The sequence below is a fragment of the Haematobia irritans genome, chromosome 3 (genome assembly GCF_050003625.1).
Source record: "Haematobia irritans isolate KBUSLIRL chromosome 3, ASM5000362v1, whole genome shotgun sequence".
Taxonomy (NCBI): Eukaryota; Metazoa; Arthropoda; class Insecta; order Diptera; family Muscidae; genus Haematobia; species Haematobia irritans.
This window is the reverse complement of record NC_134399.1, coordinates 149,216,297-149,239,084: the sequence shown is the minus strand read 5'-3', so window position 1 is coordinate 149,239,084 and position 22,788 is coordinate 149,216,297. Positions and strand designations below refer to the sequence as shown.

Sequence of the window (22,788 nt, the reverse complement as noted above, 5' to 3'; positions counted from 1 at the left end):
ACATAATAAAATATTTTTTTTAAAATTTCATTATATTTAATTTTAGAACAAAACATAATTTTTATCCCATTGTCAAAACACTTTCTTGACAAACTGTATACGGGAGCTATATCTAAATATGAACCGATTTTGACCAAATTTGATATGCATAGTTAGAATAATAATCCTGCTATCTGATCAAAAAACGTAAATGGGAGAATAATTTTGGCCTCCGTGGTCATATGGATGTAAATCGGGCGAAAGTTATATATGGGAGCTATATCTAAATCTGAATCGATTTCAACCAAATTTGGCACGCTTAACGGTACTATTAAACATACTCCTTGTGCAAAATTTGAAGCAAATCAGGACAAAACTCTGGCTTTTGAAGCCATTTGGGTCTAAATCGGGCGAAAGATATATATGGGAGCTATATCTAAATCTGAACTGATTCTAACCAAATTTGGCAAGATATATATGAGAGCTATATCTAAATCTGAACCGATTTCAAACAAATTTAGCACAATTAACAATACTATTAAACGTACTCCTTGTGCAAAATTTGAAGCAAATCAGGACAAAACTCTGGCTTTTTTGGTCATATAAATTCATATCGGACGAAAGATATATATTGGAGCTATATCTAAATCTGAACCGATTTGGCTGATATTTTGCATTTCTTACGAAAGCCCCCAAATGTTTGGCTTCCAGAAATTTTGAGAAAATACGTTGATAAATACGTCAATTATGACCAGATCGGTGATAAATATATATGGCAGCTATATCTAAATCTGAACCGATTTTTTTCAAAATCAATAGCGATTGTCTTTGAGCCAATATAAAACTCTGTGCCAAATTTGAGGACGATCTGACTTAAATTGCGAGCTGTACTTTGCACACAAAATTACATATACAGACAGACGGACGGACAGACAGACGGATGGACGTCCGTCGACTCAGAATTTAATTCTAAGACGATCGGTATACTAAACGATGGGTCTCAGACTTTTCCTTCTTGGCGTTACATACAAATGCACAAACTTATTATACCTTGTACCACAATAGTGGTGAAGAGTATAATGATTTTGGTATTGATTCCGAGTAAGGTGAACTACACAAATTTCTTTTAAATTTTAGCTTTGCGTTCTTGATTCTAGGAAACAAATTTCAATTTAACTTTCATCGTTCTTCGAAAACGTCTCAATGACAAAATTTCCATATTTCGACTCAAGTAAATACGTCTCTAAAAAAAGTCTTGACCCGTTTAGCCATATAAACCAAACCAAGATTGTCCTAAAATTGGGGTTTGGTTTCTGGTGATGCTAAAGATTGCGGCTATAACGGCCACCAAGTCGATGAAATCCAAAGTTTTGTTTTTTTTTGTCCACGTTTGTCTTCTTCAGAAACAAAATTGATGGATGTTAAATTGAAATGTTCGTTTCAAGTGTCTAAACCGTTGAAAATGATCCTTGAAGATTTTCAACTTTTCTTCTGTAAACATTAGATTGTTAACAACACTAGTTTAGATTTTTTTCATGTACCATTGATGAGAGGCAACTTTTCTTATGTAGTTTGATTTGCTGAATTCGAAAAAAAAAATTTTGAGATATCCCGTTATATTTAGTTTTTCGCTCTTTTTTCACTAAACAAATTATATGTCGAGTTAGAAATATCCGATTATTTCGTCCCTAAAATTCTCATTCGAAAAGAAATCTTTTGGCCTCATTGCATACTTTTTTCAGTGGATGTAATGTCGGCTTTTTTTCAACAGTTCATGGTTTTTATAATTCGGCTTAAAATTACCATATTTCGATTTGGTCTCCATATAAACCAAACCCAGATTGTCCTAAAATTGGGGTTTGGTTTCTGGTGGTGCTAAAGGCTGCGGCTATAATGGCCAATACAGAAAATCGCCCAACAAGGACCAATTACAATGGGCCGAATAGTCCAAGTAAGGCTGAAAATCGGATTGCCACTATATCTATTCGTCAATAGTTCAGACCGTTATATGCACCTGATTTTAATTCACGAGTACTTAGAATTTTCGAAAGTGAATTTATGCATCCACCAAGACAATACTGGTGCCTTTCTGATACAAATTTAATGCTACACGACTTGCGAATGCTGATGAAATTCAATGTTTTGTTTTTTTATCCATGTTTGTCTTCTTCAGAAACAAAGTAGATGAATTTTAAATAGAAATGTTCGTTCCAAGTGTCTAAACCGTTGAAAATTTAACTTGAAGATTTTTAACTTTTCTTCTGTAAACATTAGATTGTTAATAATTGTTGCCATAAGTGTCTAATGATTGAAGGCTTTTATGCAATTTTGTCATTATTTAATATTGAGACCCATATAAATATGGATCTTTTTCTATAAAAAATTTATTCGCCGTTGAAAATGTGTGCAGGTTTTTTTTTCTATCTCGAAACAAATTTCTCCTTTCGTTCTTCGTTGGGTTTTCCAATTTTTTGGTTTCTACTAATAACTCAATTTGTTGGTGAAATAGATTTTGTAATAATTAGAAGAAAAAAATAATAATAAAATAATAAATGTTAAATATTTAGGAAGTCTTTTCATTCATATTCACCATGAATATAATGTAAATACTTACATTTTCGCACCATGCTGTAAATATGCCACAAACCTATCATTGTTTTTTATTTTGTTCATTGTATCATTTCATAAATAAAATAACAATCCAAAATGGTAAGTATAGCTTTATTTCGCTTAAAAACTGACTTCAAAATAAAAAAATATAAAAAATGTATATATTTGTAGATAGTGCATGTATAATTACAATATCTGTCAATATGTAGATACAATTAGAAATTCACATCACAATTAGTGTGATCATTTTTTTTTCTTTTTAAGAATCACCTAAAAAAAGTAGCACTCGTTATAAAAAAAATTGTTTTTGAGTTTTTAAAAAATTATTTAGATTGACATTTTTGTTTAAATTTTTGATTTTAAATTTAAAATTTTCGGTTTACTTTTATTTTAAATTCAGTTCTTAATATAGGACAAAACTACAAGTTATAAGAACAAATAATTATAGCTTCAAAAATTTATTATTGTATTAAATATTAATGTAAATGAAATTAGCTCAGAATTCAAAATAAATACAAGAACGAGTCAAAAATTCATAGATCAAAGAAATAGAAAATTCTGAAATTCCATATGGATTTCATTTTTTGGAGTAGGGGTTCCCTTAATGAATCGTATATCATCTATAGTTTATCTATATATATACTATTGTTCTAAGTAGAGTTATTTATTGAATTGTTTAAATGTTAATGGATTTTTATTATACTATATCTAATATATTAATCCCAAGTTCGTTCCCCTTATCAGATCCTGCATTGTAATTTCATTCAGTTGTGATAAGAAAACCACCACAGCCTTACCCACCATTTATTATGATTTTTATGCAAAAACCTTACGAAAAAAAAAACAATCCATAAACCCAATACTAATTAATTGCATTTTCTTTTTATTTAAAATTTAATTTAACTTAATTAAAGATGTTGGAATTAAGGGATGCACCTAGGCATCCATCTCAGGAATCATTAACCGGTGCCGATGCTGGTCATTTACATCCTGGACACGCCTATCAAAATGGCCATCGAAGATCACCTAGTTTAAGGTAACCTCCTCAAATATTCCATAATGAAATCAAATTTCTTCTGCTTACAGATTTCAAAAAGTTTTCAAATAATCTACGAGCTGCTTAATCTCTATCTATCTATATCTAACTCATCTATCTATTTCATCATCAGAGTTTTGAAGCAAAGATCTCATGGCAATTATATCTCCTATGAATTGGTATATCTAAGGCCGTATGATACAGGTTTTGTGAAATTTGAAAATATTTCGAAATCTCAATGTTGCGAGGCTATATGTCTTCACTTTGCATGTATTACCACTGAGAGTTTTCAATCAGTTCAAGAATTTTGTTTAAGCAGACCCACAAGCATATTTTCTTCCCTGAGCATATATACCCGATACGTATTCCCAATAAATGTTTTTTAATCTACTGTTTCTTTTTTGTGATAGTCCCATTATTATTAGTGTTGTCCTCTTACTAATAAAAGAGTATGCCATGTTGGTTTACTACTATATTTTAAAAACCTAAATATTTTCAGGAAAATAGAAAATAATGTGTTTCAAAAATAATATTAACCAGTAATTGAATCTTCATCAAATGTTTATCGAATTGTCCCGAAACAGTCCCTTAACGTAAAGTATTACCGTAATATTGTGGATTAGAATGTTATTAGAATCTGATATCGTGATAAAGGTAAAAAACAATTATTTTCAGAAGAATATTATCTTTCAGAAAAAAATATTAATTAGGACCCAACAGCCCAGTTCATTTTCATCAATTGTTTGTTCTACCACTGCTAAAAAATCCCATTAAAAATTATACATTACTACTATTTATCTGTCTACAACTCGTTTTTAAACAAAGATATAGACAGAGTTCTTAAATAACAGCAAAAATTAGGTGCTTTCTAAAACATTACCAGTAATCAATATTTTTCTATTACCACTAGCTATAAATATCGGTTACTCGTGGCCGACTACAAATCACGGTTGCCACAGTTGGTAGGATTCTACCAAAAATGATAGATTTTTTTACTGTTTGGTAGATTGGTAGAATTCCTGATGATTAAGTAGATTTTGCATTCCTCTGATAAAATTTTTACAAAATTTTCTATATAAATACAATTTTGACAAAATGTTTCTATAGAAATAAAATGTTGACAAAATTCTCTATAGAAATAAAATTTTACCAAAATTTTATAGAAATTGTCTATAGAAATATTTTTTACAAAATTTTGTATAGAAATAAATTTTTGACAAAATTTTGTATAGAAATATTTTTTACAAAATTTTCTATGGCAATAAAATTTTGACAGAATTTTCTAGAAATAAAATTTTGGCAAAATTTTCTATAGCAATAAAATTTTGACAAAATCTTCTATAGCAATAACATTTTGACAGAATTTTCTATATAAATAAAGTTTTGACAAATTTTCGATAGAAATACAATTTTGACAAAATTTTCTATATAAATAAAATGTTGACAACATTTTCTATAGAAATAAAATTTTGACAAAATTTTTCTATAGAAATAAAATTTTGACAAAATTTTCTATAGAAATGAAATTTTGATAAAATTTTCTATAGAAATAAAATTTTGACAAAATTTTCTATAGAAATATTTTTTTACAAAATTTTGTATAGCAATAAAATTTTGACAAAATTTTCTATAGAAATAAAATTTTGACTAAATTTTCTATAGAAATAAAATTTTGACAAAATTTTTTATAGAAATAATGTTTTGACAAAATTTTCTATAGAAATATATTTTACAAAATTTTCTATAGCAATACAATTTTGACAAAATGTTTCTATAGAAATAAAATTTTGACAAAATTCTCTATAGAAATAGAATTTTGACAAAATTTTCTTTAGAAATAAAATTTGACAAATTTTTCTATAGAAATAAAATTTTGACAAAATTTTTTATTGCAATAAAATGTTTACAAAATTTTGTATAGAAATAAAATTTTGACAAAATTTTCTATAGAAATAAAAATTTGACAAAATTTTGTATAGAAATACAATTTTGACAAAATTTTCTATAGAAATAAAATTTTTACAAAATTTTGTATAGAAATAAAATGTTGACAAAATTATCTATAGCAATAAAATTTTGAAAAAATTCTCTATAGGAATAAAATTTTAACAAAATTTTATAGAAATAAAATTTTCTATAGAAATATTGTTTACAGAATTTTATATTGAAATAAAACTTTGACACAATTTTCTATAAAAATAAAATTTTAACAAAATTTTCAATAGAAATAAAATTTTGACAAAATTATCTATAGCAATAAAATTTTTAGAAAATTTTCTATAGAAATCAAATTTTGACAAAATTTTCTATAGAAATTAAATTTTGTATAGAAATAAAATGTTGACAAAATTTTCTATAGAAATAAAATTTTGACAAAATTATCTATAGCAATAAAATTTTGACAAATTTTTCTATAGAAATAAAATTTTGACAAAATTATCTATAGCAACAAAATTTTGACAAAATTTTCTACAGAAATAAAATTTTGACAAATTGTCTATAGAAATAAAATGTTGACAAAATTTTCTATAGAAATAAAATTTTGACAAAATTTTCTATAGAAATACAATTGTGACAAAATTTTCTGTAGCAATAAAATTTTGACAAAATTTTCTATGGCAATAAAATTTTGACAAAATTTTCTATAGAAATAAAATTTTGATAACATTTTCTGTAGCAATAAAATTTTTACAAAATTTTCTATAGAAATAAAATTTTGACAAAATTTTCTATAGAAATAAAAATTTGACAAAATTTTATATAGGAATAAAGTTTTGACAAAATTTTCTATAGAAATAAAATTTTTACAAAATTTTGTATAGGAATAAAATATTGACAAAATTTTCTATAGAAATATTTTTTACAAAATTTTGTATAGAAATAAAACGTTGACAAAATTTTCTTTAGAAATAGGATTTTGACAAAATGTTTCTATAGAAATAAAATTTTAACACAATTTAATAGAAATAAAATTTTGACAAAATTCTCTATAGAAATAAAATTTTAACAAAATTTGTAAAAATAAAATTTTAGCAAAATTTTCTATAGAAATATTTTTTACAGAATTTTCTATAGAAATAAAATGTCGACAAAATTTTCTATAGAAATAAAATTTTGCAAAATTTTCTATAGCAATAAAATTTTGACAAAATTTTCTATAGAAATAAAATTTCGACAAAATTTTCTATAGAAATTAAATTTTGACAAAATTTTATAGAAATAAAATTTTTACAAAATTTTGTATAGAAATATTTTTTACAAAATTTTCGATAGCAATAAAATTTTGACAGAATTTTCTATAGCAATAAAATTTTGACAAAATTTTCTATAGAAATAAAATATTGGCAAAATTTTCTATAGAAATAAAATTTTGACAAAATTTTCTATAGAAATACAATTTTGACAACATTTTCTGTAGCAATAAAATTTTTTATAAAATTTTCTATAGAAATAAAATTTTGACAAAATTTTCTATAGCAAAAAAAAATTGACAAAATTTTCTATAGCAATAAAATGTTGACAAAATTTTCTATAGCAATAAAATTTTGACAAAATTTTCTATAGAAATAAAATTTTGACAAAATTTTCAATAGAAATACAATTTTGACAACATTTTCTATAGAAATAAAACTTTTATAAACTTTTGTATAGAAATAAAATTTTGACAAAAATTTTTTAAGAAAAAAACTGCAAAACACGATTGTTTTGTTTGCCAAACCATTTTAACCATACAGTAGTTCATTTTTAGAGTCATTTGTTTTTTTACTTTGGCTGTTACAAAATTGAGATATTCTTCTCACATGAACTCGCTTATTTCCAAATTTGTAAGCATATATGTTCAGAATGCTGCAAACAGCCTTTAGTAAATAATTTGTTGAAGACTTCCTACAATTTTTAAAATATTATGTTAAAATTATTGTACCAAGGAAGATACTAAATCTTTCTAATTGACTTTCAATTAATATTTTAACTGATACTGCCATTTCTATGATTGAAGATATTTCAATTAAAAAATTAATAGAATCAATTAATTTCGTGATTGGATCAGAAAAAAAAAGTTGTGTGTTTTGTTAAATTACCCGTCGTTTTTTTTGTAAAATCATATTGAGAAAGGTGTTTTTTTATTTTATTTTTAGAGTGAATTTTTCGTAATAGTAATTAACATCCCAGAGGCCATTTGGGATCATGAGAGTGTTTAAACAGTTGAGCTTGGGAAGTTAATTTTCTCGTGGGCTGGAGTTAAAGTTTATTTCGGTTATTATTAGGTTATTGATGTACATTTTACCGTCAAAGATTCATGCTTGTAAGATAATTTCTATATGAAAGAAAAAGTTTATTATTTTCTTAACAATATTGGTATAGAAAAAGGTCAATTTCGAATTGTTTGCTGGTGCAGAGAACAGCAAGATTCGGAATAAAATAATTATAATGTCGACCGATTTTTTCAGAACAACTTAAGAAGTAATCTTTGAGAAAGCATACGAATCTAAAGATTGTAGAAATAGAAATTTTAATGGAATATTTGGAATTGAGTATAAATTAAATTGCCTTGTAAGAGATCTTTTCTTTAAATAACTCTAAGCAATCAATATCATCCAATACTATTCTTCAATTCTTGCATCATCTATCTAACTCCATTCGCCTTTACTATGTGTGTAAATATACATAATACTTGAAGCTAAATCGCAAAAGAGCTTAAATGTCTTCTACTTCTACTACAATTACGCAATCGCCTAATGATGGAGGGTTCGAAAACCAAAGATCTACGATTCTAAGGCTATGAACGAACGAAATTTATTGTGGGTCTAGAATCTGAGATCTTTGGTTTCTCTATTGCTCTCTATCTCCCTCTTGCTGCTGCTATAACCTGTGTGGACATAGTGAATTCATTGAATCAATCTTCTTTTTTATAGATCACCAAGTCCTCGACGGCGTGGCCATCCATACACACATCATGATATTGGGTTCTCTGATACTGTATCTAATGTGGTGGAGATGGTCAAGGAAACCCGTCATCCAAGAGGATATGGTCATCATGCGCGTTATCCAAGAGGTATTTATTTATTTCTACATTTAATTAAAAAAAACGAAAACAACTCTTTCAATATCTTGCTTTAAAACTATACAAAGAAAAAACATTTTTTTGTAAGAATTTTTTCCTTTCAATTATTTATGTATTATAATTATTTTATAAAAAAATTTCCTCTAAAGCTTCTTATGATCAATATCAAATCAATTATACAATACCAAATATTCTTTTTTTTATTTTTTATTTTCGTGTTTAATTTATGAAGCATGTTTATATTTTTCTTCATCATTTTATTTTTTTTTAAATTATTATTTACAAAAGTAAAGTAATTCGATAAAGTACACAATGAATATGAAACAAACAAAGAATAAATATTAAACACACAAACGTCATACAGAAATTGATTTTGAACCATAAACTTGAAATGAAAACATTTGCATGACACTGTTAAATGTTGTCTGTTGTTGTAATTAAGCAACAAAGAAACAAAAATACAAATACACAACAAAATTAAACAAACAAATATACCTATAATACTATGTGGGATCAAAAAAAAGTGTCAATAGAAATTATTTTTATACATAAAAAGATCTGGAAATAAATTCCCTTAACACACAATAAATATTAAACAGATATTTACTTCTACTCCAGCACAATTCATTAAATTATTTTTCCATAAATTCGAAAAAATATATTTTATATTTTTCTTTCTTCTTCTTCTAAATCTAATCGGTGTATTTGTGTTTTCAATTTATTTGTATATTAAGTTAAATTTTAAAACTTCTATGTAACGAAGTTATGTACGTCGATTATCTGAAACTCATAGTTTTGAATTTAATTATTTTATACAAATTTGCCTGCTATTAAAATATTTGCAAAGAAATAATTAAAATTAAATTAAACAGTTAGATAATTTGTTTGTGTCCATCAAGGCATATTGATGAAGGTGCTGAGAGTAATGCACAAGAACAAGAAAAATCCGCCTATTGCCAGTTTGATAGTCAGTCAAATTCAAGCATGGTTCAACAAGTGGGAAATATAAAACAAAATAAATCTGGAAATTTATCCATGTTTGCTTCGAAATATAAAAAAATGTGTTATGGTTCACAAGAATATTTGAAGTAATTCTGTCAAATTTTAAAATAATTTTATTTTGAGGCCCGTTTGAGACTGAAACTTTGTACTACCCAGCAAACAAATTTGGAAGTACTTCTAAAGGCACAACTTTAAAAGCACTTCCAAAAATGTCCTTCCACAGATGTTCTTTATATTAACTACTCAGGAAGTTCTTTTAATTTAATTTTTATAACTCTCTTTTTTCATACTTTTAAAGAGCAATTTTAACATTTTTTGTTTCAACTATATTAAAAACAGGGTAAGGATTAATAAAATGGTATAAATTACTTAAATTTTGTCGAAAAAATTTTGAAAATTTGAAAATATTTGAGGTCAATGGTTTAGGACAAGCGTTAGATTGCATTAAAAATCATAAAAAATTATAGACATTAATTATTCGTCAAACTACCACAAAATTTTTTAATTCACATGCAAAACACTGAATTCGGAACACATCTAAAGAAGTGATGCATATTCATTGCAACAGCTGTTGAAATGGTGGACATCCGTCCTATGACAAGCCCATGTTAAATTCATCGTTTCTGCGCCAATTTTGCACCACTTCCGGATCATTTTCACTACTTTTTTGGCGACGCTTTTTTGCTGGGTAGCTGTAATAAAAATTCGACGGTAATCGAGTGGAGTACAATATCACTAGCCCAAGGGGCTAGTAAGAAATTTATGAAAATTCTTGACATCTCAAACACATAAAACGTAGTTTAGGGTTTATAAATAATTATGAACGAATTTCCAAATGTCTAGTGGATCGGATGAAATGTGTTCATCTATGAGGCTCCGGAAGTCAATATTGCAGCTATATATAATTATGAACCAATATTTTCGTGATTATTAGAGATCATATATGGAATCAGATGCAATTTGGAGGAGCAAATAATTCCCGAATTAAATTTGGCGATCGATTTATACGAGAACTTTGTATAAGTAACAGGTTGGCTGCTAAGTCCCCGGTCTGACACACAGATGACGTCGCTAGTATTAAATGCATATCATTTTTATATAGTACCAACCTTCAAATGATTCGTGTCAAAATTTGATGTCTGTAAGTCAATTAGTTTGTGAGATAGAGCGTCTTTTGTGAAGCAACTTTTGTTATTGTGAAAAAAAATGAAAAAAAAGGAATTTCGTGTTTTGAAGGGAAAAAATACGGTGGAAGCAAAAACTTGGCTTGATAATGAGTTTCCGGACTCTGCCCCAGGGAAATCAACAATAATTGATTGGTATGCAAAATTCAAGCGTGGTGAAATGAGCACGGAGGACGGTGAACGCAGTGGACGCCCGAAAGAGGTGGTTACCGACGAAAACATAAAAAAATCCACAAAATGATTTTGAATGACCGTAAAATGAAGTTGATCGAAATAGCAGAGGCCTTAAAGATATCAAAGGAACGTGTTGGTCATATCACTCATCAATATTTGGATATGCGGAAGCTCTGTGCAAAATGGGTGCCGCGCGAGCTCACATTTTTTCCGTCGATATGTGACAATGAATGAAACATAGCTCCATCACTACACTCCTGAGTCCAATCGACAGTCGGCTGAGTGGACAGCGACCGTTGAACCGTCTCCGAAGCGTGGAAAGACTCAAAAGTCCGTGGGCAAAGTAATGGCCTCTGTTTTTTGGGATGCGCATGGAATAATTTTCATCGATTATCTTAAGAAGGGAAAACTATCAACAGTGACTATTATATGGCGTTATTAGAGCGTTTGAAGGTCGAAATCGCGGCAAAACGGCCCCATATGAGGAAGAAAAAAGTGTTGTTCCGCCAAGACAACGCACCGTGCAACAAATCATTGAGAACGATGGCAAAAATTCATGAATTGGGCTTCGAATTGCTTCCCCACCCACCGTATTCTCCAGATTTGGCCCCCAGCGACTTTTTCTTGGTCTCAGACCTCAAAAGTATACTCGCAGAAATAAAATTTGGTTGCAATGAAGAGATGGTCGCCGAAACTGAGGCCTATTTTGAGGCAAAACCGAAGGAGTACTACCAAAATTGTATCAAAAAATTGGAAGGTCGTTATAATCGTTGTATCGCTCTTGAAGGAACTATGTTGAATAATAAAAACATATCGACGGAAAAACTATGTTGAATAGTAAAAACGGTTGTTAAAACTTATCAGTCAACCTGTTATGTATAGATGTTTCAAGATGAGTCAAATACAAAAAATTGCTCGCGCAGCACTTCCTAGCAAATGATCGATTCTTACCTTTCCCAAAAAAAAAAAAAAAAAAATGGACATGTCGTAATGAGAATGCGAGGTTGCACGCATAATTATTTTAATTTCAGCACTCAAAATATCAATTTGGTATTTTGTATATTCCTGACATTTATCCCCGTACGTAAAAACTAAAATTAGACGTCAACGTGTTTCGCATCAGAATACGTGTTTTGGAGATAATGGGTGGTTAAAATTTCAAGGGCCGATGTTGATTTTGAATAAAACTGAAACTATTTAGGAAGTTATTGTAATTTTATTTTATTATGATATATTGGAATTACTCAATTATGTATGGAACAAAATATCGGTCAAATGGGCGCCGCGACCTCGGTGGCACACCTTCATCCGATGGTCCAAATTTTCCATGACGCTGAGGCATAATGGAGGTTCTATGCCGTTAATGTGCCGAATTATCTCATCCTTTAGCTCTTGAATTGCTACTGGCTTATCGACGTACACCTTTTCTTTCAAATAACCCCAAAGAAAAAAGTCCAACGGTCACATGATCTTGGCGGCCAATTGACATCGCCTTTACGTGAGATAACACAGCCATTGAATTTGTTGCGCAAAAGAGCCATTGTTTCGTTAGATGTGTGGCAAGTGGCACCGTCCTGCTGAAACCACATATCGTCCACATCCATATCTTCCAATTCGGGACATAAAAAGTTCAGTATCATCTCACGATAGCAAACACCATTCACAGTAACTGCCTGAACGGCCTCATTTTGGAAAAAATACGGCCCGATAATGCCGCCAGCCCATAAACCGCACCATACAGTCACTCTTTGTGGGTACATTGGCTTTTCGACAATCACTCTTGGATTCTCATTCGCCCAAATGAGGCAATTCTGTTTATTGACGAATCCACTGAGGTAAAAATGTGCCTCATCACTGAAGATGATTTTCTTCGAAAATTGATCATCCACTGTTTCCATTTCTTGGAACCATTCACGACGTCCATGGTTCAAATTGAGTAAGTCTTAAATAGAAAAATGTCAAATAAAATTGTGGTTCACATTCAACATCGGCCCTTACAATTTAACAACCCTTTACATCAAACAGAGTGGCAAAAGTGCTTCGAAAATGGGTCCATAGATCTTAATGGGTAATATTCGGTGATTAATATTTGTTTTTGTTTTCTAATCGAGAAATATACAAGGTAACGCTCGTATAAGGTAGTTCCTAGCCTCGCTAACATCCATCGTGCTGTTCCCTTGTAAGTTACTGTTACTTATTAGGTGAATATGTTACTGCGCAGCCATCTCGTTGAGAGATTTGCGATAGTATATGGTCATTTCCGATTTAAGAAGTCAACGAATTTTATTGCAGTTTGACTGTCTGAAAATATGTATATTTATGCCTATATTTGTTGGAACATTACTTCTCAGCCAATTTACCACACCTTTTAATGCTAATATTTCAGCCCGAAAAACGCTATAGCGATAAGACAATCTTTTCGAGATTTGAAGATTCAGGTCTTGAAAGTATACTCCAAATGCCACTTGTCGATCTAATCTGGAGCCATCGTTGAAGAAATCTATATAAATTTAAAATATACAGACATTTCTTCATCTATAATTCCATCTCTTCAGTGTTTCAGATAATCGACTTGATAATCGACACACACTCACATACATATAAATTAACATTTAACACTTGCCGTGAAAAATAATATTTGGCTATAAATGTATTTTAGAATTACATATACTATTTTTTTTACTATACACTCTCCAATATATTTTATTATTATCTCTATGCTCCGCTTGTATACTACTTCTATACGAATAATACTATAATTATATTTTTATCTACTTTTTTTTTTGTTATTAATTTATTTTTTTGTGACAATATTATTTGAATTATTTTTTTTGCTAAAATCTCAATGAAACGACTTTGATGACAAGCAAGAGACAAAAAACGAGAACAAAAAAACAAACAAAGAGTACAAAATAGAAGAGAACATATACCGAACTATTCTCTTTTCTTTCTCTCTTTGTTTAATCCTAAAATACACACTTGTTCGTAATTCTGTATCTTTTATTTATTGCCTATTTGTTGTTGTTTGTTTTTTTCTTTTTTGATATTAATGTATTACCGAATATAATACAGGTTCATGGTCAGCATCGACAAGTCCGGCCCGTTCGCCTTCACCGTCACGTTATGGTGGCCACACCAGACGCCCTGAACTGCCTTATCCCGCATATGGGACAACAAGTCTATGTCAAAGATCACGATCACCGAGTCCTGCTAGAATACAGGAGATGCGTGAACGAGATAGACTTGGCTATGGGATTGATATGGGTACTTTCTCTCTCACACACTGAAAAAAAACTCACACACAAACAATCAAACAAAAATCTAATCAAAAACATTAAACACCACTAAAACAACAGTTATCGTTCGTTCTCTCTCAATCGCCTGAAACAAAATTTCTATGTCTATATTTCTCTCTATCTCGCATTCGCTCTTCAAATACATACATTAATACATTACATTACAACTCTCTCTGTCTCTTTGTTTTCTGTTAATCGAAAAACAAATCTACAATCAACGCCAACATATATACTGTCCGTGTTGTCTGCCTATGTCTATCTTTTTCTCTCAATCATATTTCAAACCAATCGAATATTCATCTTGATACTCTCATTTAGCTTTGAAATAGTTCTCTCTCTCTCTGTGTTATAAAATGAAAACAACTACACTTTTGAATTCGTACACTAAAAATAATCAGTCAACTATTAGCCTTAGAGGTTGTTATCACAATAGAGCAACAAAACAAACTCATATACAACCAACAACACTAACACTAGAGAATGTAGCAGCGTCTCATCATTTAAACTTACAGTCATTCTTTGTTGTTTTCTTAGTGAAAATGTTCGATTTACAAAACAAAGCCCATAACCAACCAGTTGAAAGTCTCATTTCATTCAGTATGCATTTTCTCTATAAGGCCATCATCGTGATCATCCTTAATTAAAAGACAAAATCTTAAAACTTAAATATCAGTGACATTTTCTCCAATGGGAAATGTTTTTAATAATAGAAAAGTCTATTCGAATGCCCATTAAAGATTTAATTTAATTTAACCTATAACAAATATTAAACTAAAAGAACCACAAAACAAACCTAGTCTACTAACAATCAATGTCAATGTGTGCGCCTTCATGTCATATAAACCTAGCAAAACAATCAACGTCATGCGTCATATGTTGTATTCTGTGTTAACTTACATATTTTTGTTTCTCAGTGGGTCATGCGTTTCACTTCACACCTAATAATTCTCATCAGCTCGATATGGTTTATGAACATAAATATAATCTTGATTTGTTTGTGTTGCTTAATTATCGAGCTTTCTTCTATGGACAACCGTTTGTTTGTTTTTGTTTTTGCTTGAGTTCGTATTGTTTTTTGGTTTCTTAAATTTCTCATATTTTATATTTATCGCTGTCTATCTGTTTGTTGTCTTTTTTGTGTTACAATTGTGTTGTAAAAATAAATTATTTTCTATAACTTCATAGTCTCTTTAGTTTTTATTTTTAATCAATAGCATTTTTTTACTATCATTCAAAAAAAGAAAAACTCACATTTTTATTTTCAACAATGTCATGCATGTACAGTATATACCATTTTATAAGTAATAATGCTGTGGAGCACAATGTCTCTATATATTTTAGTTGATCAATGTCTAAATTAATCAAAATGTGACTCAAGCCAAAACAAACTCCCTATTTTTATATCAGCCTATCTACACATTTGTCAATAATACCTATTCATTATTCAATAATTCTGTTTAATCACAAAGAATAAAGAATATTTTTATTTTATTTCATTTTCGAAACACTCACAAATACACATTGTGTACATGTTTCCCTTGAGCGGAGAGAAAATTTAGTGAATTTAATTTCGTATTAATTTCTTGAATTAGGTGGACCCCATGGCCAACATAGTTACCCAAATCTAAACCATCGTCGAGGTGTTGGTAGAAGACTGCCACCTACACCCAGTAAACCATCGACTTTGCAGCTAAAGCCAACAAATATTAATTTTCCAAAACTAAATGCAAGTCCAACACATGTAAGTATATTCCAAATGCTAGCATTTAATCATCAAACCCAAGAATTTCTTAAAATCTGCGAGAGAGAAAAAAAGAACAAGACAATGACAATGTGAGGGTCATAAACAATAATCAATAGCCAACTATTGTTTTGCCAACATTTTCCATAAAACGTACAACTCAAAGCATGTTCTGGAAAGAAATACATAATCCATAATGGTCGTTGATTATTTTCCCAGTGAAAATACAAATGTTAACAACTAGACTAGATATTAAAATTCAATATCGATCAACTTCATTCATATCATGAATGCTTAATCATAAAACTACAAATTGACATGAAATATCGGTAAAGCACACTCTATATACTCAGAATAATGAAAAAAAAACGAAAATATACCAAACGAAACATTTCGACTTGCAAACAAACATACCCGGCATAGATTTAATCAAAATATTCATCAATAAATTAGCTTAGAAAATTCGAAATCACAAAATACTTTCCACGAGTTATATTACTGGTGCTCCTCTCGAGTGCATGCTCTGCTCGAGAAAATAATGTTTGTCTTATCAATTACATATATGTATGTGTGTTTGTGAACATTATCTATTTTGTTCGAAATGATCTGAGATCAAATCAATTTTAATTTTTATTAGTGATCAAATTGCTACGCAACTTCACTTTCCAATAAAAAAAGACCCCACATCCTTACCGAATAGAGAAAATTTACTAAGACCCGAGAAGTTCTGGATGTATATGTGTTTGTACATGTAAAGCAACAAATTTCAAAGCAAACATCGAACTTCAAACCTATGAACCCCTAATAGAAAGAAAGAACTCGACGGAAAAAGGAATAAACGACAACATGCTATGTCTACATTCCAGCTCGTCCCCCCAAATTTTTCGATCCAACAAAAGTTCGTTAAATTTTTTTTATCTCTGCTATGAGAATATGTTGCGATTAATTTGTTTCCTCTGTCATCCTTGGCATTTTACAGACACATCACTCAACACCTCATAGTGTTCACTCGTTGGTAAACCACCGCGATCTAATACCGGACCCAAGAGAGTTGTATTATAGCAGTAGAGAACGTGAGCGAGATCGCGCTCGTTACAGGGACCGCTTGCGAGACTATGATCCACGATATGAATATCGGGATCGAGAGCGTGAGCTATATGAACGAGAACGTGAGTTGGAGTTTGAAAGAGAAAGGTAAGTAAAATTAAATTCGATTATTAGAAAAATGAAGGATATAAAATAATTTTATATGATGCGATCTGATTAGATTTTAGAAATGTTTCTTTCGACCCATTTCAAGAACTGTTGAATTTACTAATATATATGTTTCCTTGCCTTGGAAACGACTTCCCGGGAATTGCGAGGATTTTACCATACTCCCGAAAAATTCACCATGGAAAATATTACTAAAAACAAGTATATACGGCCGTAAGTTCGGCCAGGCCGAATCTTATGTACCCTCCACCATGGATTGCGTAGGAACTTCTACTAAAGGCTGTCATCCACAATCGAATTACTTGGGTTGCGATAACACTTGCCGATGGCAAGTTATCGTAAAACTTTTTAACACTGTCTTCTAAATTGTAAGTTAGCCCATACGGGGTATATATTAAACAAAAAAGGTCGATTAAATACGTATATAATATAGTTTGACAAAAAAAAAATTTTGACAAAATTTTCTATAGAAATAAAAACTTGACAAAATTTTCTATAGAAATAAACGTTTGACAAAACTTTCTATAGAAATGAAATTTTGACACAACTTTCTATAGTAATAAAATTTGACAAAATTTTCTATGGAAATAAAGTTTTGGTAGATTATTTTTGGCGATATGGACCAATTTTTGTGTAATAAGTCATCGGCTATATATAACTAAAGACCGATATTGACCAATTTTTACATGGCTGTTAGAGGCCATATATTGACAAAATGTACCAAATTTCAACCGCATCGGATGACTTTTGCTATATATAATTATGGACCGATATGGACCAATTTTTGCATGGTTGTTAGATACCATATACCAAACACCATGTACCAAATTTCAACTGGATCGGATGAATTTCGCTCCTCCAAGAGGCTCCGGAGGTCAAATCTGGGGATCGGTTTATATGGGGGCTATATATAATTATGAACCGACATGGACCAATTTTTGCATGGGTGTTAGAGACCGTATACTAAGACAACGTACTAAATTTCAACCGGATCGGATGAATTTTGCTCCTCCAAGAGGCTCCGGAGGTCAAATCTGGGGATCGGTTTATATGCGAGCTATATATAATTATGGACCGATATGGACCAATTTTTGCATGGTTGTTAGAGGCCGTATACTAACATCAGGTACCAAATTTCAACCGGATCGGATGAATTTTGCTGCTCCGGGAGGCTCCCCAAGCCAAATTTGGGGATCGATTTATATGGGGGCTATACGTAAACGTGGTCCGATATGGCCGATTTTCAATACCATCCGACCTACATCAATAACAACTACTTGTGCCAAGTTTCAAGTCGATAGCTTGTTTCGTTCGGAAGTTAGCGTGATTTCCACAGACGGACGGACAGCCGGACAGACGGACGGACGGACGGACGGACGGAAATGCTTAGAACGACTCAGAATTTCACCACGACCCAGAATATATATACTTTATGGGGTCTTAGAGCAATATTTCGATGTGTTACAAACGGAATGACAAAGTTAATATACCCCCATCCTATGGTGGAGGGTATAGAAATTATATATTTTCCTTAAACCGTTGGGTTAAATTAGTTTTAATAGTTTAATTTAATTATTTTTATACCCTCCACCATAGGATGGGAGTATATTAACTTTGTCATTCCGTTTGTAATACATCGAAATATTGCTCTAAGGCCCCATAAAGTATATATATTCTGGGTCGTGTTGAAATTGTGAGTCGATCTAAGCATGTCCGTCGGTCCGTCCATCTGTTGAAATCACGCTAACTTCCGAACGAAACAAGCTATCGACTTGAAACTTGGCACAAGTAGTTGTTATTGATGTAGGTCGGATGGTATTGCAAATGGGCCATATCGGTCCACTTTTACGTATAGCCCCCATATAAACGGACCCCCAGATTTGTCTTGCGAATCCTCTAAGAGAAGCAAATTTCATCTGATCCGGCTGAAATTTGGTACATGGTGTTAGTATATGGTCTCTAACAACCATGCAAAAATTGATCCACATCGGTATGTAATTATATATAGCCCCCATATAAACCGATCCCCAGATTTGGCTTACAGAGCATCTAAGAGAAGCGAATTTCATCCGATCCGTCTGAAATTTGGTACATGGTGTTAGCATATGATCTCTAACAATCATGCAAAAAATGGTACACTACGGTCCATAATTATATATAGCCCCCATATAAACCGATCACCCGATTTAGCTTGAGGAGCCTCTAAGAGAAGCAAATTTCGTCCGATCCGGCTGAAATTAGGTACGTGGTGCTAATATATAGCCTCAAACAGCCATGCAAAAATTGGTCGAAATCGGTCCATAATTATATATAGCCCCATATAAACCGATCCCCAGATTTGACCTCCGGAGCCCCTTGGAAGAGCAAAATTCATCCGATTCAGTTGAAATTTGGTACGTGATGTTAGTATATGGTATCCAACAACAATGCAGGAATTGGTTCATATCATTCCATAATTATATACAGCCCCATATAAACCCATCCCGAGATTTGGGTTTGGAGCCACTTGGAGAAGCAAAATTCATCCGATCCGGCTGAAATTTGGTACATGGTGTTAGTATATGGTCTCTAATAACCATGCAAAAATTGAACCACATCGGTATATAATTATATATAGCCCCCATATAAACCGATCCCCGGATTTGGCTTGCAGGCCTCTAAGAGAAGCGAATTTCATCCGATCCGTCTGAAATTTGGTACATGGTGTTAGCATATGATCTCTAACAATCATGCAAAAAATGGTCCACTACGGTCCATAATTATATATAGCCCCCATATAAACCGATCACCCGATTTAGCTTGAGAAGCCTCTAAGAGAAGCAAATTTCGTCCGATCCGGCTGAAATTAGGTACGTGGTGCTAATATATAGCCTCAAACACCCATGCAAAAATTGGTCGAAATCGGTCCATAATTATATATAGCCCCATATAAACCGATCCCCAGATTTGACCTCCGGAGCCCCTTGGAAGAGCAAAATTCATCCGATTCGGTTGAAATTTGGCACGTGATGTTAGTATATGGTATCCAACAACAATGCAGGAATTGGTTCATATCATTCCATAATTATATGCAGCCCCATATAAACCCATCCCGAGATTTGGGTTTGGAGCCACTTGGAGAAGCAAAATTCATCCGATCCGGCTGAAATTTGGTACATGGTGTTAGTATATGGTCTCTAATAACCATGCAAAAATTGATCCACATCGGTATATAATTATATATAGCCCCCATATAAACCGATCCCCAGATTTGGCTTGCAGAGCCTCTAAGAGAAGCGAATTTCATCCGATCCGTCTGAAATTTGGTACATGGTGTTAGCATATGATCTCTAACAATCATGCAAAAAATGGTCCACTACGGTCCATAATTATATATAGCCCCCATATAAACCGATCACCCGATTTAGCTTGAGGAGCCTCTAAGAGAAGCAAATTTCGTCCGATCCGGCTGAAATTAGGTACGTGGTGCTAATATATAGCCTCAAACACCCATGCAAAAATTGGTCGAAATCGGTCCATAATTATATATAGCCCCATATAAACCGATCCCCAGATTTGACCTCCGGAGCCCCTTGGAAGAGCAAAATTCATCCGATTCGGTTGAAATTTGGCACGTGATGTTAGTATATGGTATCCAACAACAATGCAGGAATTGGTTCATATCATTCCATAATTATATACAGCCCCATATAAACCCATCCCGAGATTTGGGTTTGGAGCCACTTGGAGAAGCAAAATTCATCCGATCCGGCTGAAATTTGGTACGTGGTGTTAGTATATGATGTTTAACAACCATGCCAAAAGTGGTCCTTAATCATACATAGCCCCCATATAAACCGATCCCGAGATTTGGTTTTGGAGCCTCTTGGAGGAGCAAATTTCATTCGAGTCAGTTGAAATTTGGTACATATGGCCGTTAACAACCATGCCTAGGTTAGGTTAGGTTAGGTGGCAGCCCGATGTATCAGGCTCACTTAGACTATTAAGTCCATTGTGATACCACATTGGTGAACTTCTCTCTTATCACCGAGTGCTGCCCGATTCCATGTTAAGCTCAATGACAAGGGACCTCCTTTTTATAGCCGAGTCCGAACGGCGTTCCACCTTGCAGTGAAACCACTTAGAGACGTCAGAAATGTCACCAGCATTACTGAGGTGGGATAATCCACGGCTGAAACACTTTTTTGGTGTTCGGTCGAAGGAGGAATCGAACCCACGACCTTGTGTATGCAAGACGGGCATACTAACCATTGCTCCAGGGTGTCTCCCATGCCTAACGAGGTCCATATCGGTCTATAGTTATCCTCAGATAAATCGATCCCCAATCACACAAAAAATATTAAGTTCATAATTGTAGCCCCCATATAAGCGACCCCCATATTCCGATTCTGGCTCTCCACGTACCGTGCAAAAGTCCATATCGATTCGTAATCATTTTAGACTTACCTATACATAACTTTTTTGTCTAATATATACCACGTATGTACTAATTCACAATTTAGAAAACGATGTTAAGAAGTTTTAAGATACCTTGCCATCGGTAAGTATTACCACAACCCAAGTAATTCGATTGTGGATGACAGTTTTTCGGAGAAGTTTCTACGCAATCCATGGTGGAGGGTACATAAGATTCGGCCTGGCTGAACTTACGGCCGTATATTCTTGTTGTTTCCCCTTTGGCAAAAATCCAGGGGTGTAATTAAGGTATCTGGTGGAGCACCGTGGAAGCCAATTACAAACCAAACACACAAACCATATAGTCCAAACCAAATGGTTCAGAGAAATCTGTGCTTAATGAGAACACAAAGTTTTTCAGTTCACAGGTATGATTTTATTAACACCATTTATATTTTTATAAATAATACCGATTTCAAGTTTAGATTTTTCTATACAATTCAAAAAGGTATTTAATTCAAAATGTCTTCCACACAATTCAGAAGGTTAGTTCAACAATACTTAATCAAATTCATACAATAACAACAATATATAAAAAACAAGTATATACAGCACTAAGTTCGGCCGGGCCGAATCTTAAATACCCACCACCATGAACCTTTGAAATTTCAGGAGGGCTTGAGGACTTGAGGACACTTCCCGAAGATAAATTTAAAGATTTCTCCTATGAGGACTATATCAGATTCTGGATTTATAAGAACCATTTTTTTGAGTTTTAGAGGAATCATTAACATCTCTTGTAAGTGTGCAAGAAAATTATAAAATAACGTCTTGATTTGAAATCTTAAATCTGTAGAAGTAAAATCTGGAAATTTTACATTGAGTTTCAAGCAATTCTCATGATCAGTGCGCCTTCTACACCCTCAAGAAGTGAAGTCGGTCTATATGGAGGCATTACCAAATGGACCGATAAAAACTTAATCCGATACACGTTTTTGTGAGCCTAAAATACCAGAATATTTACAATTTCAGGCAAATCAGATAAGAACTACGGTTTCTAGAAACCCAAGGAGTTAAATCGGGAGATCGTTCCT

The 22,788-nt window shown here is 31.9% G+C and overlaps 1 protein-coding gene across 1 annotated transcript in view; it reads left to right on the top strand.

Annotated features, from left to right (window-relative positions):
- cac (calcium voltage-gated channel subunit cacophony) overlaps window positions 1–22,788 on the top strand; it is a 289,864-nt gene that overhangs the window by 261,039 nt on the left and 6,037 nt on the right. Inside the window, exons 24-28 of the mRNA XM_075299357.1 lie at window positions 3,504–3,625; window positions 8,539–8,678; window positions 14,120–14,311; window positions 15,936–16,084; window positions 17,064–17,278. Of these exons, the coding sequence (XP_075155472.1) occupies window positions 3,504–3,625; window positions 8,539–8,678; window positions 14,120–14,311; window positions 15,936–16,084; window positions 17,064–17,278 (818 nt within the window). The remainder of the gene's footprint in view (window positions 1–3,503; window positions 3,626–8,538; window positions 8,679–14,119; window positions 14,312–15,935; window positions 16,085–17,063; window positions 17,279–22,788) is intronic.